Source organism: Dunckerocampus dactyliophorus, chromosome 12 (genome assembly GCF_027744805.1).
Source record: "Dunckerocampus dactyliophorus isolate RoL2022-P2 chromosome 12, RoL_Ddac_1.1, whole genome shotgun sequence".
Taxonomy (NCBI): Eukaryota; Metazoa; Chordata; class Actinopteri; order Syngnathiformes; family Syngnathidae; genus Dunckerocampus; species Dunckerocampus dactyliophorus.
The window spans coordinates 7117393-7137531 of record NC_072830.1 but is presented as its reverse complement, the minus strand read 5'-3'; the positions used below and the strand labels follow the sequence as shown (position 1 = coordinate 7137531).

Here is a 20139-nt window from a genome sequence, read left to right as displayed (position 1 = left end):
ATAACAATAAAACCGATCACAGTAAACTGAGGGAAGCGAAGAGCCAGACACACCGGCGCCATCTTGAAATTTTCCGCCTTCGTTTTTGTCGCCTTCGAATAGGCGTTTTTGTCATTGAGTCATTCTTTTCCATTGGCCCAAAGCAACTACAGACGTCCCCCAATTTTTATACATACTGGATTTCGTAGAATTTGGTTTTCCACAAAAATTGTCTCGGAAACAGTGTGCCTAACAAACTAGTCTATTTGCCTGTGTATCATTCCACGGACTCAAACTAAGCCTCCGCACATTGGTCTCTGTGAAGAATGGATAGTGCTTCTTTTCAAGTTGGTGTCCAAATTGCGGCCCGGGGGCCATTTGCGGCCTGTGGCTGTCTTTTTAATGGCCCGCGAAACATTCTAAAAAAAAATAATTTAACAAGAAAGCTAATAAAAAAAAGCAAAAGTATTAAGAGAAGGAGAAAACTTCTGCTTTTACAAGACTATCATGAGGAAAAATAACCTCATTTTAGCAGCATAAAGCTGAAATTCCTAACTGTAATTTTTTGAATATTGGGTTGCGGAAAACCGGGCCGCACAGTGGCGGTGGTTAGCATGTTGGCCACACAGTCAGGAGATCTGGAAGATCTTGGTTCGAATCTCCGCTTGGGCCTCTCTGTGTGGAGTTTGCATGTTCTCCCCGTGCGTGCATGTGTTTTTTCCGGGTACTCTGGTTTCCTCCCACATTCCAAAAACATGCATGTTAGATTAATTGGTGACTCTAAATTGTCCATAGGTATGAATGTGAGCGTGAATGGTTGTTTGTCTATATGTGCCCTGCCATTGGCTGGCGACCAGTCCAGAGTGTACCCCACCTCTCGCCCGAAGCCAGCTGGGATAGGCTCCAGCATACCCCCGCGACCCTAGGTAGGATAAGCGGCATGGAAAATAGAGGGATGGATGGGTTGCGGAAAACATTATAATGTACTGTATGTGTAATGTATGATGTCATATAAAATAATTGAAAATGGTATTTTAAACAAACAAAATAAAAGTTAAATAATAAAACCATTAAAATAAATGATTTATTATTATTAAGAACTACTTTAAGAATGACAACTTTATTCACAATTCACACATGGCTACGATCGGTCATCATTTCAACAGACAAACGTTTCAGACAAACCTCACCTCAAATGAATGAAGTATCGAAAGTATCAATATATTGATTTGAGAATGGATTTTATAGCATGAGGAGCTGGTATGGGAAGTATCGATATTTCAGTATCGATCTTCACATCACTTGTTTTGGATGCCATTGTGTTAGCGAGCCAGCTTCTTTGTGAGCAGCTAGGGACGTGTTTGTGATAAAAATAAATTAAGAGCACAGTTGGACTCAGGCAGTGTATTAATAACACCACAAGACGCGCACCATATTGTACGCTAACTGTAAACCGAGGCTAAATTTTGGCGTAAATAACTGGAAAAACAGGCGGACGCTAACCAAGGTTCCACTGGGAGGCAAATATGATATTCTGCATCGCCAAGTTTCCACAGGAATAAAATCAAACAATGTCACACCTTGAACTCGTAGGACTCCTCAATGACCACCTCCAGGCGACTGTGCTCCCCCAGGATGGGCTTTCCCATCTCAGCGATCCGTCGGGCCTCCTCCTCCTCCGCGCTCAGCTGCCCCTCTGCCCCCTCTGAGGGAAGAATCAGGATTGGGGCAAATTTACACACATGTCACATACATTTACGCAAGACCTGGAGACATCTCACAAACCCCAGGCCAGCATTTTCATTCATACATGTGGTTATGTTTATCCATTATTACACAGAAGACGTAAGTACGGTACAACTGAATCACAATAACGTGCGTGTGTGTGTGAATGTGTGTACGAGCATGCTAACTCAGCATGCTGTCATGCATAATTAGAGCGATAAAGCAAGCGGGGAGGCGGCACAGCAGCAAACATTTTTTTTCCTGCCGTGCAGTTTTTGTGACAACAATAATAATAATAATAACAGGTGGCGGTCAGAAGGAACGCAAGACAGCAAACGAAGATGTGCTGCAGAGTCAACGTGAGAAAACTACTGAGTGAACGGCGTGTGGAGAGCGTGAGGGATCGTTGGAGGATTTGTTTTTTGACACATAAAGGAGCCATCTTACCTTGGCTGAGCAGCAGAGCTGTGATGAAGACAAAGAGGGAGGAAGAAGACTTAATAAGACAAAATATGTAAACCGCCTTGTCCACTAAACACACATGAATCATCGCTTCACATCCTGTTTAAAACCAACACAAACTCTCAAGAAAAATGAAAGAATACGAGAGGGTCACTTTGATACAGATACTAAAACCAATGTCCATATATGCTAAGCCAGGGGTGAGAGGATGCAAGGGCTACTTTGCTATTTTGTAAAGCAACACATGTAGATATATGAAGAATTTAAGTATATTTCAAGAAGAAATTGCATCCCAGCTTTGCGATGTAGGTGAAAAAGTCTATTATTAGTAGCAATTTGGTCTTGACTCATTTTTTACCCATTTTTGCTGGGTTTTTTTCAACTTTCTTCTCAAATAATCTTTGTCAATTTTCTTCTCGCACTATTATGACATTATTACCATAATATCATAACTCATAATATTATGACTTTAAAATTATTTTTTCTTTAATATTTCAACACTATGTTACTAAAATGATGTTATTTTTCCTCATAATGTTATGACATTATTCTCGCAAAATGATGACTTTTTCTTGTTAGATGACAACTTTTTTCTCTTCATATTGTGACTTAATTATGGTAAAATTACTGCAGATTTTTCCAATTTTGCGGCTCTGTTTTTTTTTCTGTTTTCTCGTTAAATTATATTTTTAGATTCAGCTCCAGAACCCTCTCTGTTCAATTGCCATTCTTCACTAGCGACAGAAGCAAACAAGCTAAATTAGGGTGACCATATATCCTGTATCCCCAGGGCATGTCCTATTTTGAAAAAGTCATGAAAATGTCCGGATTTTCATTGTGTTATTAAGTTAGCTAATATTATTTCATATCTTTTACTTATTTGTCCAGTAAGACTTGAAAAGAGAGCAGGACGATTTTTCTAACAGAGACATTATTTCTATCATTATTTCATTCGAGAGATTTTAAAGGAAAGTGAACTTATTTTGGAATTTTGCCCAAATCATCCCCAATCCTCATGTGAGACATGAACACACTGTCTTTCTCTTTTCTGTGTGTTCTAAAGATATAAAAACAGATAAAAAAAAGAAGCAGCTAAGAGTGCACCTAAAGGGACACACCTATTCCGCCTATAAAGTCTTCTGAATAAACCTCCAAAAACTGCCGACAACGCTGCAACAACGCTCCATTTACATAATGTGACCTGATAATTAACTAAGCCACAGCGATTAACAAAAACTGCACTACAAATTAGAAGTGATCAGTCCTGTATTTACTCATTTATATATTTATTTATTCATTATTTTATAGGCTCTATTTATAGGCTCTATCTATTTATAGGCAATATTTATTATTATTCTATTTCCTGATTTATCTATCTATCTATCTACAGTATCTATCTATCTATCTATCTATCTATCTATCTATCTATCTACTGGCGTAGTGACACATTGCCACACCACAGCGGCTAGCTATCAGCCGGCTAGCGACTAGCTTCACCACACACATGCCGGCACGTATACAAAACATCGTCGGAGGTTTTTGGAGGTGTTCTAATAACGGTCTTTGTCGGCAGAATAGGTGTGTCCCATTACATGCATTAATTACCTGCCTCTTTTTAGCTGTTTTTATGTCTTTAGAAGGTGAAAGACGTGTGTCCACATAAGGTTTGTGGATGAAGGGCACAATTTAAAAAAAAAACTGCAGGTTTCCTTTAAAGTTACTTTTACATCATTAAAACGGATCAAAAAGATATTATTTTTGGCACAATAACATGTTACTGTTAGGAATGGAATACTTTCCACTCTGTTTTGGAGTTAGTAATGTAACAAATTTGCGCTTGTTCATATATTTATTTAAAATATTTCATCCTAATAATAAGTAACCTCTGACAAGAATATGTGAATTTGTGTATTTGGTTATAGATATTATTAGTTTAATATTTATATTAAATCAACTAACTTATAATTAATAAAAATAAAAAAACGTACAAAACAACAATATATATTATTATATTAAACTATTTTAAATATTTAATAATTAAACATTATTTTTATTGTATTGCCTTTCTATTCTTTTATTATTATACATAATACATATTTTCTTTTATAATTATACTTATTTATTAATATAAAAACGTTTCACTTTTGCATCTCACAGCAACTATGGTGCGTTCAAGGTCCGCCAAACAAAGTGAGAAATATCAACGTTTGAGGAAAAACATTACGAGTGAAGTTAAAGACATAAACATGTAAAAATGGTGGGATTTTTTGAAAACAGTGGTACATGTATGCTGTACATTTGACCTGTTTTATCTAGTATTTATAAATTACTACAGACTCAGGCTGAATGAGATGTGTTTTTTTGCGGGAAAAAACAGCCTATTTTCGGGGAAAAAATATTTTTTGGCTCAAGCAAGTTAATATACCTCGAAAAGTAGTCTGAATATAAGAAACTCAACATCAAATTCTTTTGTTGACCAAATTTTGCAAATTAGTGGGGCCGTGAATGCTGAATCGTGAATGTGTATTGAGAGGAGCCAGATGAGGTTGCTTGGGCATCTGGTCAGGATGCCTCCCGGACGCCTCCCTGGGGAGGTGTTCAGGGCATGTCTGACCGGTAGAAGGCCTCGGGGAAGACCTAGGACACGTTGGAGAGACTCTGTGTCCCAACTGGCCTGGGAACGCCTCGGGATCCGCCAGGAGGAGCTGGACGAAGTGGCCGGGGAGAGGAAAATCAGGGCCTCCCTGCTTAGGCTGCTGCCCCTGCGACCCGATCTCGGATAAGCGGTATAAGATGGATGGATGGATGGATGGAATGTGCAGGGATCCACTGTATGCCGAGGGGAAAAAAAAAAAAGATGTGTGTGGAAAATGGCCCCTAGGTTGCACTTTGGACACCCCTGAGCATTTAGTATGAGTGTACAATGTTGCTTGTATGTGCTTAGCATGCTGCTGTGTGAGTGAGATGAGGTTACCTGAGATTCCTCTCTTCAGCCAGCGTGGCTCCTCCAAGACGATGAAGAAGTTTTCATGTTTCTCATATTCTTCATCATCAATTATCCTCACCTGGAGTGTTTGACTGCGCACACACACATACACACAAACAAACACACACACAAAGGCATGAACAGATGTGCCATCTGACCTCTCATGCATGTGCCAACCTTTACAGTTTGCACTTTTTGTGCTGTAAATCCCTAAAAGACGTGTGAAACAAAGCGAGAATTGCGTTGGCGAGTGTTAGGCACGATGGCGGAGTGTCTGAGGGGAGGAAGATGAAGTGACGATGGTGGTGAAACCTGTTAGTGTCTCTGGAGAACGCCCGAGTGAAATATCTCCACAGCAACCAGCTCTCGAGGAGCACAGAAAATATGACCTGACAACGGAAGGAGACGGCAGGGAACTAAAGAGTGGAGGATGGGAAGACACCAGCGGGTAATGTCAGGGAGGATGAGGAAGAAGATGAAAGAAAAAAAGAGATAAATGATTTAAACAAAGGACAGAAGTAAAGAGGAATTTAAATTCTGAAAGGAAGACAGCGAATTATTCATCATCCATCATCAGCGCTTCTGAGAGTTGACTCACGTCGTCTGGTCGTTAGTGAACTCCAGCTCGCCTTGCGCGTCCTCAAAGTCCTCGCCGGCCTTCGCCGTGCCTGACTCGGTGTGGTACGGCAGGATGACCGTGCCGCGGGCGCCCGAGTTGCGCACCACCGTCACCTCCATGGTGCCCACGCTCTCGCTCACCCGCACCATGCGCTCGCTGAAGGTGAAGATGCCGGCGTGGTCGTCGTCCAGGATGGTGACCGTGGCGACTAGGGGCTCCACCAGGCGAGCTTTGGGGGTGGCGCCCGCCTCGTCGCTCTCAAACATGCCCTCTGCATCGCCGACACGCAGGTTGAGCAGCCGCACAAAGAAGTGCTCGTCCTCCTCGAAGATGTCGTCGTCGATGATTCCAACCTGGAGGACAAAGTTTGGTCAATCAGTGAATCGATCAAACAGGAGTCCTGAGGTGACACTGAAGCTCCATTTTGCATCTTAGCCAACATGTCAGATGCTTCCAATTTTTTGGTAACACTTTAGGAAGACCTTTTTCTGTTCCCGCTGCATTATGTAGTGGAAGAACATCAGTGACCTCTGAAACCACATTTTCTTCACTACTCCCGCCCTCGTGCCGGACTGGACTAGTCCTGGTTCTGAAGGCGTTTTTGATGGCTGCAGTTAGAAACGAGTAAGCTTTCCCTAAGCAGCAGTGGTCCCTTTCATCCTTGCATGTTTCTCTTCGTCCTCTCCTCCTGGAGTCCCGTGGTGTCCTCCGCTGGGATCTCCTCATGTGTCTCCCCGCATATTACTGGTCCGCTGTGCCTCTGTAGCAGAATTGACTGCAAAGCAGCAGGCACAGGGTGTGTCTCCATCTGGCTGATGTGGGGGTTTTTCACTCCCGTTAAAATTACACCATCAAGTAAAAGCTGTCAAAGGTGATATGTGGTCTACTGTACGTGCTGACCTGTTCCCCACAGGCACAATTAACATGGCGCCAATAATGACATGCTTAGTAACAAAGTAAATTACTCTAACGGCAATTAAAATAAACTGCACAACACGATTGGCATTTATTCTGTAATAACGTCGCCCAAAGCAACGTGTCCCAGTTTTGAAGTTTACTCATGCAGTGTTGTCACACAGTGATTCATGGCTGGTGAGGCATTGACTCATTTGGATTTTTTTTTTAAATGGGTGCAGGATAATTATGAGGGATGATGATGTCCATCCATCCATTTTCGATGCTCCTTATCCTCATTAGGATCGTGGGGGTATCCTGGAGCCTATATCAGCTGACTTTGGGCGATAGGTAGGGAGTTATGATGTCATAGCAATAAATCAGATAACATTAAAAATAGCTCAGATAACCGATAATTAAAAAAAAAAAAGCGCTCCGTTGAGGTGAGATTACCCGTGCTGTGCTGGTGAGCAAATCAAGTGCTACTTTTTTCCTCCTGCCGGCAACGTTACCAGTCTGTCGTAACTTCCCCTGAGCTCACTTGTAAACAAACATTTACTATTTCAGAGGAAGACATTTTGCGTGCTAGTTGCACCAAATGCTCCATGATGAGGGGGAACGAAAATCAATCCACTTCAACACATCAAACCTTATCAGCCACCTGAAACTCCAGCATCGCTACCACAGCAGGGGCTTGTTCCTATCAGCACGCAGTTGGAAAAGTTTGTTTGTTTGACGACCGAGGTTTCAAATATTTTTCTTAGTTTCACTTATTATTATTATTATTTTTTCATAAACTTACCTTTTATTTTATATGACGTGCATGCGTCCTATTCTTATCCTATCCAGAAAAAACACTGTTACTTTGTTGTAAAAGTCCAACCACCTTCCGTTGAGCTTGGATGTATGATCCTTCATTTTGGCAGTCAAATTAATTTGCTCATTTAGCAGAGCATGAAAATATCTTTAATGCATTTGACTTGCTGCTGACTCTAGCCGTCGCTCCTGGTTGTGTCTTTCAATAAAGTTAAAAATAAAAAGCTGGCGCTGGCTTTTCCTCTCTAGGGTCAACAGGTCATTCACACCCTCGCCCCTTCACAGCGTATACATTTTTTTCTGTAGTGTATTTTATTGTCCGATTAGCAAAAATAATGACGTCACCCCTACTTTCACAACATTACACGGACTGTAGAAATGGTGTGGAATAAATGTTTTTGAAAACGTATAGGTGACATGCTGACAAACAGAAATCGCCATCCAACTCTCAGACGGTAGGCTCAGCTCGCACACTCAACCCAAGAGGAGGTACTCGCGACATCTCATATGAAATATGCAAAGTCTGAAAAAAACAGAAAAAACATAACACACTTCAATGGACAAATACTCATATTTATTTTATGTTATCATTAGTCCTTTTTTTTATTTTTAATGCATCCCCTCACTGCACGTCACTGACTGCACTCATGTGATCTTCAGAGAGAAATGTCCACTTTTAGTTTTAGAAATGTTGTGTCCTTATTTATGCCAATTTTCTTTTGGAATCAGTCCACTTCACTATCAGGCCTCCATTCACCATTGATGTTACTGAGCCTTTTCCGGAAATACCTTTCTTCAAGCTTCTAGTAGCTATACTGCCATGACAGTTAAGGGTTATAGCACCACCTGTTGCTATGTTTTCATGTGGGTGGAGGAAAATAAGACTTAAAAAAAAAAACTGGACATTACATCCCAAACTTCTGCAAATACCATAGTGTTACCATCTACAAAAAGGTGCCTGTTAGTACAATGTTTGTTTATATTTAATGCCCCGCGCCCAAGACTCTTTTCTCACCTTAATCTCCTTGCGAGTCTCGCCAGGTTTGAACACCAGAGTTCCTTCGCTGTACTCATAATCTGACCCAGCGTTGGCCGAACCGTCCTCGGTCCTGTAATCCACATAGAAGGTGTTCTCTCCCAGCCCCCCTACAAGTGCGGCAAATTGTCAGATTGTCATTTCCATAAAAAAGTAATTTCATATTTAATCTCACTTTTGAGGCAGCAATTAAGACCTGAATGTAATTGTTATTGTGGCAATAACCAATGCATTCAGGGCAGTGAGAGCAGTGCCCCATCTCATCCAGCAGATGGTGCTGTTTTGCTTAGTTTCTATAATGCCTTATAAAAACAGTGATGGCAAAATTACAAAAAAAAAATCCTTCTCGTGCAGTATATGTCAATTTTATTCAATGGCATATGGTTATAGTTATAGTTATAGTTGAGCCCTGTAAATTGTGCCTAGCAACAAGAGGTGACAAGGAAATAGAATAGTGCAGTTCTGTTGATCTACATTGCTGTGTCTGATCATTGAAATTGTTCTGTGGAGTTGTTGCTACCTTGGCAGACGACAGCCAGCGTCAGGACACCACAGTTTTCCATGCACTGACTGTGAGCGCTTTCAAAGGAGATACGGCTGCACACGGCCAGGTCGTCGTCTTCTGGCGCTTCCTCGTCGCTGACAATAACGCGGCGAGCGTGGTCAGCGGCGTGTTTCTTCAGAACGTTACCGGCTCCGATCATCATGCGAGTGGCCTTAAATGTGAAAATAGAGCACGTTAGTTCAAAGGTGGGCGGCAGTGAAATCAGAACAGGGATGACTGTCACCTGAATGCGGTAGAAGGCTCGGCTCTTCTGTTGGTGCAGCAGCGCGTAGTAGTTGGCCAGCTCCACCAGCTGGTCCAGTTCTTTGTCAGGATACTTCTGCTTCAGCTCCTTCAGGATGCGAATGACCTACAGGAAGAGTCATAGGACGCCACTAAAGAGTCACAGGACAGAAGATTGATGTTTAGGTGTTGTGGTTTTGTTTTTTTTATCTCACCTCCTTGCGGCTCTCATCTAGCTCCCGACTGCTCTCCGCGTTGACCATAGCGCTGTTGGAGTTGGGCAGGTTTCCCCCGGCCCCCGTCGACGTGGACCCTGCTGCCGCGCCGATGTTATTGGTGGCCACACCCGCGCCGCCGTCCCCATTTCCACAGTTCTCAGCCGGCACCACGGTGCCCCCTCGTGGCGGGAACTTGCCGTCAGTGATCATCTCCACGCCACCCTTGCTGGGTGTCAAGTCTCCCTCCATCTCCACGACGATGCCGTGGCGTTTGTCGGCACGGTACCGCTTGCCCATGTACTTGTAGAAGAGCAGGCGGCGGTCGGCAACCCAAGCCAGGAGGACACACACTGGGAAGTAGAGCAGCGTCACCAAGGCCTCCCACACCTGACATGCGAGGAAACAAATAAAACCATCTTGAATCCTCTTTGGGAGTCAGATGTCACTGTTTTGGATGAATAAAACAAACATGGAGGGTGGTGTCTGTGACTGACATAGGCTAGTGGGGCGTGTCTTTGTTTGAGTGACAGCTGAAGGTGTGTGTCCAGCAGCTTGATTGACTGAGAGCATATGGAGGGGTGTGTCTGTCTTTGATTGATTTACCTGGAGGGGTGTGCCTGTCTTTGACTGACAGCATGTGGAGGCACATGTCTGTTTGATTGACTGTGACATGGCAGATGGACACTTGAGGGGCGTGCCTATGATTGACCCAACAGGAGCTTGAGAGGCGTGTCTGTGTTTGACTGACAGTAGCTAGTGGGGCGTGTCTGTCTTTGATTGACAGGGAGGACTGTGTCTTACTCACCTCCACAATGCCGGGCGACATGACGGACAGAATGAGGTAGAGCCAGATGTAGGCAAAGATGCTCCAGAAGGCGGTGATGAAGAACACCCTGAGGTGTTTGATCTTGCGCACCTGGCCATTAGGGATGGTCCACACGCAGATGCCAATGATCACAAACATGTTGAAGGCAGCGCTCCCAACGATGGTTCCCGGCCCCAGCTCGCCTGCCTTGAATTGGTGGCCACACACCTGGAGAGACACGGGAGGACGACGTACAAATAAATGATTTAGTGTCAGATGACTTGTGTGTGTGTGTGTGCGTGTGTGTGTATACCTCTATAACAGACAGCAGGATCTCTGGGGCGCTGGAGCCCAGAGCCATGAGGGTCAAATTAGACACTGTTTCATTCCAGATTCGAACTGTCGCCACTGACGTTTCCCCATTTGGCAGCGTGATGGTCACTTCCTTCTCCTGTTGGCGAACAAACACACAGTCATACAAAACTGTATGTGTCTGCTCTCTAACCTTCTTATCGAGCTGTGTGTCAAACAAATTGCTTTTCCATCAGCAAATCTATGAGGTTGCTTCTGCATCACAATGCCAACAAAATGTCCCCACCATGATGAGCTTCAAATCAATGTCTGCACAATTAATCTAATGGGCTCCCCCTTGGCTCGTCATGGCTGTGTAATCCTGCCGACAGGATGCAAGCATCATAAATAACCAACTTACGTCACTTAAGTGGATGCTCAAAGTGGATCCAACTTAAGCGTCAATGTGGGAAAATGTTAGCTTTGGGGAAGTTTCAAATGTTTTATGTCCTTTGTGGAACGTCCCAGAAAATGAATGTAACGTGTAGCAGAGCTAGAACTAGTATTTTGATGAGCATCCCATTAAGTGTGCACAACAAGGGTTTCCAAAGTGTGGCCCGGGCGCTACAATAAGATAAGATAAGATAAGATATGCCTTTATTAGTCACACAAGGGGAAATTCCAGGTTTACAGCAGTAAAATCAGAGTACAAAAGCACACAAGAGCACAGAAAGTGCAAAATCAAGGTAATACAAATCAAAAAGTTATATTATTAGTTACACTATTTACATTACACTACACTACACTATTTACAGCTATGTACATGTTGATCAGCCACAAGTTTATTGCACGGTTATTACACTTGTTTATTGCAGGGTTATTGCACGATTATTGTACAGGATTATTGGATTATTGGCTACTTTTGGCTCACAGCTTGATTTTTTTTCTAGATTGACCCTCTGCAAATAAATTCATTATTTATGAGATGCAGTCAAACCTTCATATTTGTATGATTTGTTTTTTGTCGAAAATTGTCACATTTTTTTTACAGGTTTTTTCATACAGTTGATTTTAGCCTGTTTAAAACATTAAAAATATGAAAATGGCTCAGAACTCCCAGTGTGCTGCCCTCTGTGGAAAAAAGTCTGGTCACCCTTGGTGTATACAATCTATGATAATACAGCCAAACCTCAGTTTTCGTACGGCCCAGTTTTTTACTCAAATTTTTGCCTGGATGTACAGGAAGTCTGCATCAACAATACGTTCCATTCCGTCCTCATTTATAATTACTTTGCATGTTTCTGCATGTAAAACTATAATTATTCTCTAGAAAATGTATTTTTGTTCATATTTCTGGGTGTCTGGAACGGATTAATTGGATTTACATTGTTTTCAATGGGTAAAATTGCCTCGGTCAGGGGGGCAGAGGCAGAGGGGACTATACTATATACTGTAATTAAATTTCTTTAAGTTTGTGAGGTCTGTTGGTGTCTTTATTAATGTTTGAGTGATGGTGGTGCCAGCAACTTATACAGTGGTTTGTACAGTTACATTAAAAAAAATGAAAACATTTTTCCTCTAAGGGTGCTTGACCCTAAATAGAGAACCACTGCGTGAGACTAATTTGCTTTGTCAACTATAACACAAAGGTAAAATGGTTTGTTCACATAGCTTAGCATATATTGACCAACACTGGATTAGTTGTACCATCTTAAATGCATAAAATGTTTCAAAGTGGCCCCCGCAGCCCTCCATGGAAAAAGCTAGGACCTCACCTGTGATGTGATGACCTCAATGGACGCCATGAAGCGGTCTGCGATGATAGACACGCCCAGGAACATGTACATGAGCGACACAAAGTAGACCACGGCTCTGGCCACCTGGTCTCCGAGCCCGGGTCTGTTGGGCTGCCAAACTGGCAGCAGGATGCCGGGCTTGCAAACCGTCACTTCGTCGCACTTGCCATGTTTGGACACGCTGCTGTTCCCATAAGGCCCGGTGGAAGGCAGAGAGGAGGGCAGCATGGAGGCGGAGCCTATTCGATTTTCAGTGTCGCTGCCCGCCGCACCGCGCTGGGACTCTGACCGGCAGGGTGGTAGCGGGGAGAGGAAGAGGAGGAAGAGGATGAGGAAGGGGGCGGGTGAGGCGAGGTGAGACATGGTGGCGGGGAGGCGGCACGAGGATGGGAAGCAAAGGAAGATGCGGGGAGGAAGGCTGTAGGCGGAGTCACGAGTTCACCTGCAAGAGAGAAAGAAATTAAGAAGACGCTGAAATTACACATGAACCCAATCAAGCCAACAACATTATTGCCAGGTTGCAACCTTAGAAGAACCCACTGTGGTGTCCTGGCATCACCTCGGTGCTAAGCTGACTGAGGCCTTCACTGGGATTGAGCAAATCAATAACGCTGGAAATGCAAAAGAAAGGAGTTGTTTTCCCGGACGGCTGCTTGATAAATCACGAAAGAGAAGAAGAGTTTATTGTCGTCCATTTAGGGTGAAGCACTGCCATCCATCCATCCTTTCAATGAACACAGAGGGCATTTAAAGAGGCAGTGTTTGTCCAAATAAAGGACTCATGAGTCATCTCAGCAACTCACAAAAGAGTGAATGAGAGAGGGAATGTGGAGAATCATCTGGTCCTTCAATGTCAAGAGAAGCACTCAAATGAGTCAGTGTGCAGGTGAACTAAATAAAAACGGGTTTCTTTACTTTTATTTACTGAAAAGTGAGAATGCATTGCTTTTGTAGTACTATCTGATATAATAGCGCAGTGTTTCCCAACCTTTATTGAGCCATCGCACACACGCGCGTTTTGGGAGTTTGTGTGTGTTGCTGACATGTTCCCACACTCGGCAGGAAAAGCCGAAGCCACGCAAATCATCAAAAGTAAGTTGTCTGCAATGGTAAGTCATTGAATGCTTGCTCCGAGACTAGATATGACTGGCCAACTTGTCATACGTTTAAAACCCACTGTAAAACCCACATAACTGCAAAGCAAAATGTGTCACAAATGCAATTCAAAAAAGCAAAAGAAATGATAAAACACAAACATTTGACAAAGGCAATGGGGGATAAACATTCTTACTTGTCACACAAGTGTAAAAAGAAGTTAACCACTGTAAAACACAAACTGCATGTGAGGTGTTTCGTCAAAAAAAGCAAAAGAAACATTAAAAACAGTAAAATACTTGCAATACTGCATAACAAGAAGTCTTCCCTTATTTATGATGTCAAAAAAGCCATCTATCTTATGCCGCTTATCCTCACTAGGGTCGCGAGGGTATGCTGGAGCCTATCCCAGCTGACTTCGGACTGGTCACCAGCCGATGGCAGGGCACATATAGACAATCATTCACACTCACATTCATACATATGGACAATTTAGAGTCGCCAATTAACCTAACATGCATGTTTTTGTACCTGGAGAAAACCCACATACGCACGGGGAGAACATGCAAATGCTACACAGAGATGACCAACGGAGATTCAAACCCAGATCTTCCAGCTCTCCTGACTGTGTGGCCAACATGCTGACCACTAAGCCACCGTGCGTCCAAACAGAGAATAAGAATAAACAGCAGAATAAGATACACTTACTATATTTTATTATTATGACAAATAACAGAATGGGCTGCTTTGCTTTGCAGGCCCATAACTAAATACATTCACTTGAAGTTGGAACCGCAATATCTGAACAAGAGCAGAATGACCAAATGAAGTGTTAATGCAAGAAAGACGAACTCTGAAATGTTTATGATGCAGGAGCAGTCTGTTGCCATGCCGACAGGAGGGGGCAGAGGGGGGCCGATTGATCGATCACAGGATAGGAGGGTGGGGTTGTTTTCCTGGATGCGAAAAAGGGAACCTTCATTCATCACCAGGAGGAGCTCAGGGCTAAGCACACTCATCACACACACACACACACACAAACACACACACACAAACACACGCACACACACACTACATAGACTTACTCAATGCCAGGTACGTCCAGAATGTGGCCCGTGGACCATTTTTAATTATAGCAATAAAAATATAAAGGGCACAATCTAATAAGGAAAAAATAACTGTCACCTATAACACAAAGCTGAAAAGTCTACGAAAAGCGGGGTGTGCGAAAACTGAGGTTCCACTGTACAGTCGTACAGTCGGTTCAAATATCGCTCCCCCACTATATTGCGATTTAAAAAAAAAAGATGAATAAATGATTGCTCTTTTGTGGTTGACTATGATTTATTATTAGTCGAAAAATATTGAAAGACAAGTTATACAGTATGTAGTATTGTGGTCACTAGGCATCAGTAATGTTATGAGACATGACGTTAGATTGCATTACTTTTCACACTGCATGGAGACTGGCCAGCAGAGCCCAGCCGACATGCCATGGCTGAGATCAGTGGAAAAAAGGGTTCTCCTCTCATTCCGTGTGGAAGTGGTAAGTCTTTGGCTTAATTGTCCTTCTTCCCCACTCCGTTTGAAACAATTTTGTTCAATTTATTAAGAATAAGTAAATTGGAGAGGCTAACTAGTGAGCTTGGTAGCTTGCAATGCTAGCGGTGGCCATCTGTTATGTCCTGTAGCCTGAGCAATGTGTTGTAAAGAAAGAATAACAGGAGTGTAAAAGTGACTACGGTGGTGTTATTTCATGTCTACGGGGCTCCGATGATGTTAAAAGCCGTATTTAGAAAGTCACAAAGCGGTTTACTATGCTCTAACTACGAAAACATTCAGTTGGTTAATATTAAATCCTATTTCGAGGAAATTGACTTATTGCAGTCGGTTCTGGAACCAATTAACCGCATTACCCGCGATAAACGAGTAACGACTGTAACACAATGGCCTCTGCGTCCTTTGAGTTTTCAGTCTGCGGCCCTCGGTGGCTGCTCTGTACCCTTAGCTTAAACCATACCTTTTAACCTCTTAAACCCTGGGCCATTTTTCTGGGAAAACACATATCCACATGTCTGCCAGCATCCCACAGTATCGGTAAGGTAAAAGGTTAAAATGCAATAACTTACCGGAAGGGAGTACAAATGTATTGTGAATTTATTCTGAAACGAGAATGTCACTCAGCATGCTGCAGACCCAATCAGACCATGATTGCACTACCTAATCAGCCAACATGTCTCCTGACAGTTGGGGTCCTTACAGTAGCAGCTCGGTGGCCCCAGGCCGCCTGTGTCACTGGCATCCCACGTCCCTGACAGATTGTCCGTGTGCTTCTACAGCAGGTCCTTCACATCGCTCTCCATCCAAATATGTTCACAGTCATCATTCATTCCCCGTGTATATTATCGCTATTACATCCTTGCTATACTGCAGGGTAATCCTTGGTGGTGTGCATGGGTTCGATTCTCGGCCATGGAAGCAAAAACCATTTATGTGATTGACTCGCTGTGGCGACCCCTGACAAGGAAAAGCCGAAAGTGAACCTCGCTGTCTGGTGGTAACCGTGTATATCACATTTATGCATTACAATTAGACAGCTTTATCACCAGAAATGTCTGTTGCTCTTATGGTTATGTTGTCATGTGATGTTTAATATTTGAACATGTCTAAGCGGACTTACTCGGAAGTTGAGGAAATATGTAATGATGGATACATAAATGTCCTGTTTGTGTTCATCTCAGCTGCTAACAAGGTGTAGCAAAGTGAAAATACATGTTTAAACAAAGCTCACAATGTCGGTACTGAGGAGTGACCTCACCTGCCACCCCTGCACAATCCGAATGAGATCAGTGGAAGTGCTGTGTGAGGTATTAATTGGCAGTGGCGTACACCTGCACTGCAACAGTACAACAGTTTGTAATATTTTGCCTATAAGTTCACTTGTCTCACGGTTTGTTGGGCATTGTGAGCCTAAAGTATCGTCGTCAGCTCTGAACAGAACGCACCCTAAAGCCGTAAAAGCTTGTGAGGACGCCAAAAGTGTGGGCAGTGCACTTTTCTTGTGGCTCCCCCCACCTCATTTTAATGTTCCCCGTACAAGCACATGAATGGTGACATGAATATCCGTGACATTGTCCTTCAGGTGATGGAAAGTGGCGTCTTCAGAACGAGCTGGTGTCCAAAATGTATAAAATAGATGACACGACCATGGGAAAAGACAAACACACGCTGGTGAACACGATGCTCAGGGCGAGTGTACTAAATTGGCAAATAAAAAACTGGCTGATGGCCCCCGCTCCAACTGTTACATTACCTCCTCTCAGGCTAGTGGAGGACAAATTGTCCGCTCTCTTAACGTCTGGCGTTTTAAACTTGTAGTGTCTCAGGCTATGATCGGACGCCATTCTGTTTATAGAGATTAAGAATCAACAACTTTTGAACTTGTCACGTAAGCTGCATGTACAAGCGTGCACCGCTCATGTCTACTTCAGTATGGGGAAGCAAATGCTGACGCAGCATCTGTTATTCCTAAAATCAGCCTGGGGAAACTACTTGTAGTGCACAATTTCAATTTTATTGTCTGGCTTAAAATGAGGCCGCACGATGGTCTAGTGGTTAGCACGTTGGCCAATACAGGAACAGCCTGGAGATCGGGAAGACCTGGGTTCGATTCTCCCCTGGGCATTTCTGTGTGGAGTTTGCATGTTCTCGCCGTGTGCGCGTGGGTTTTCTCCAGGTACTCCGGCTTCCTCCCACATTCCCAAAAACATGCAGGTGAGGTTAATTGGCGACTCTAAATTGCCCATAGGTGTGAATGGTTGTTTGTCTATATGTGCCCTGCGATTGGCTGGCGACCGGTCCATGGTGTACCCCGCCTGTCGCCCGAAGTCAGCTGGGATAGGCTCCAGCATGCCCCCGGTATATGAAGCGGTATAGAAAATGGATGGATGGCTTAACATGAAATATTTACTTGGGTCTTAAATGTTTCCACGTACCCCCTACAATTTGCTCACGTACCACAAGGGGTATGCGTACCCCCGGTTGGGAATCGCTGAACTACTTGTATAAGACAACACTGAGATGCAGGCTGTTTTTTCTTTGAATCTGTATAGATTGTTAGCATATCTACATGGGTTGGTTTACAAATTGTACCATATCAAAGTGGGCCTCACATTCCTTGATTTTTTTTCAATATGCAACCCTCACTGGGAAACGTTCGAACACCCCCTGCTCCAGACCAACACATACATCCACATCAGTCAAAGCATAGCTTAAGCTGCACCCATAAGAACCTGGACCCATTTGAACACGTTACATACATTTCGTCAAATGCTACTAATTAATAATGTCAAAGACATGTGATGAGAATAATAAATAAATGTATTCCTGTTTTGAAAATTACTCAACATGACCCTTTTTTGTGCTCAGTAGCACAAAGGTACTTTGAACTGAAGGAAATAAAATAATGCAAAAAAGCTGACACTCGAATGTATCGGGTGGTTTTTGCTATTGTGACACACACAATTTTAGGGCTAAAAGCTCTTAATGTCTGGATATCAGTCTTAACTCTAATGTCAATAAACAATAATGTAATGTGTTTCAGAGAGATGCGCCTCATCAAAGTTTTCCTAACTGTCTAAACTGTCATACAAGTGTAAAAATAAGCTAACCACCGTCAACCATGAGAGCTAAAAACAATACAACAGTCTAGTTGAACTTTCTGTCTATAGTCTTCTTCTCTCGTTAAGACTACAACTTATTTTGGAAGAAATGCGTCTGAAAAGGTGACGAAAACGCAAAAGTAGCGTCAATCCTTTGTAGCTTGTTTTTTATTGGCTTGTTTTTTATCGCAGCACATTGTAGAAATACAATTTAAACCAAAAAAAAAAAACAGCAAAAATGGGGGAAATTACAGCAAAAAGGCAAAATTTAAACAGAAGAAGTTGAAATGTTGATACATTTTTAAAAGATTTTCAACAAAATTAAACAATACATAAAACAATACATAAAAATATCAAAGTATCCTTTCAGTATGCAGCCCTTGGTGGAAAACGTTAGGATACCCAGGCTTTATGTGCTCACTGACCTGAAGCCTCATGTGTTTTCTGTGATGTCATTTAGTGGGTTTTTTTGCAACTATTGTTTTTCCCCGACTTTCGAGGTTCCTTTGTAGTGTTACGGACGAGCTTCCTCTTCCTGTTTCACATACCACATGCATACCCTGTGTGTGTGTGTGCGTGTGTGCGTGTGTGTGTGTGTGTGTGTGCGTGCATGCGCTCCCTCTCCATGTGGTGCATGTGATCAGTAGCATTCATTGGGCGCCAACGCCAGCTGGCGGCGTTCCGGTGAAGAGTGCGGTGACTCGCGTGTCTCAGATATGAAAACTAGGTGTGTCTCGAGAGGACGCCACTGATGAAGCCCAGCTGTCGGGCATGTTCAGGTTTGGCCCGCGTGCACGAGCGGGAGGAAACAACAACCAAGCATGCACGTTTGTGTGTGTGTGCATTTTGTGTGTGTGTGTAAGACCATCTGCTGTTGACAATATTGATATTCTGCTCTCTCATGTGTCTCTTTGATAGTCAATCAACAAGTTTCTGATCCTTATACCACTTGCTGGCGCACATTGGAGGACTGTTGCCATGGTTACCACGGCATCCGGCCAACTCCATCGGACGGCAAGTGAAGGAATGACTGATTAGATTATTACCTAAAAAGTTGTATACTGTATTGAACTCTGATAAAGCCTTTAGAGAGGCGTCTAGAATGTCCTACTCCAGGGGTCGGCAACCTTTACCATCAAAAGAGCCATTTTGCCTCCTCTTCCAGTAAAAAATAAAATAGTCTGGAGCCACAAAACACTACACAGCTTATAAACTTGTAAAAAATTTCATCTTTTTTAAATCTCACTTGTTACAGAAACAAAATTCAACAAACAGTAGTGCAGCATGCATGTTTAAGCCTACTCTGAAATAATTTAACCACTGAACTCCGTAAGCCTTTTTCAGTGCATTTGTGTAAAATTAAAACAAAATGTATCCACCTTTAACCTAAAAAAGCCCATCAGAGTTCACATTTCTGCATATCAGTGTTGTTTGCTCAATACCAAATTGTCATCAATGACCATTCCTTGACTGTCTTTGCAGAAAGAGGCATTCTTTCATTTTCTGAATCCTTCGCTGTTTTTCCTGCATTTTTTAATTTGGAGAGTAGATGCTGTGTAATTTTTAGGAACGATTCTTTCATCTGTGAATGGCTTCCCCCACCTTCCGATCTCATGTGCAGCCCAGTGTTGCCAACTTGGCCATTTTCCCGCTAAATCTGGCGACTTTCCAAACTTACGAGTTAATATCTGGTTTGGCAAGCAAGAGATGCGGTTGCATCGGGAGCAACCTCTGAAAGTTTCCCGCGGTCTGGTGGTTGGGGACCGCTGCCTTACAGCATGCTTGGGGATATGCTGTGCTCTTTTGCACTTTTGAAAATACTGCAAGAACGCCACCTCTATAGAATTGGCTTCTTTATCTTATAATGTAAGATTCATGTCTACATCAACAAATGTAACCGTAGAATCGTATCGAATCGAATGGTATCAAATTGACACGTAGCATTTGTACACAAATTGTATCGTATCGA

The 20139-nt window shown here is 42.9% G+C and overlaps 1 protein-coding gene across 1 annotated transcript in view; it reads right to left on the bottom strand.

Moving 5' to 3' along the window:
• The window catches only part of slc8a2b (solute carrier family 8 member 2b), a 92469-nt gene that overhangs the window by 17144 nt on the left and 55186 nt on the right, over window positions 1-20139 (bottom strand). The window contains exons 4-14 of the mRNA XM_054795348.1: window positions 12394-12856; window positions 10641-10778; window positions 10328-10555; window positions 9520-9909; window positions 9306-9431; window positions 9038-9233; window positions 8497-8627; window positions 5751-6124; window positions 5141-5244; window positions 2152-2169; window positions 1560-1684 (exon numbers count right to left, since the gene is read on the bottom strand). Coding sequence (XP_054651323.1) covers window positions 1560-1684; window positions 2152-2169; window positions 5141-5244; window positions 5751-6124; window positions 8497-8627; window positions 9038-9233; window positions 9306-9431; window positions 9520-9909; window positions 10328-10555; window positions 10641-10778; window positions 12394-12777 — 2214 coding nt within the window. The 5' untranslated portion in view covers window positions 12778-12856. The remainder of the gene's footprint in view (window positions 1-1559; window positions 1685-2151; window positions 2170-5140; window positions 5245-5750; window positions 6125-8496; window positions 8628-9037; window positions 9234-9305; window positions 9432-9519; window positions 9910-10327; window positions 10556-10640; window positions 10779-12393; window positions 12857-20139) is intronic.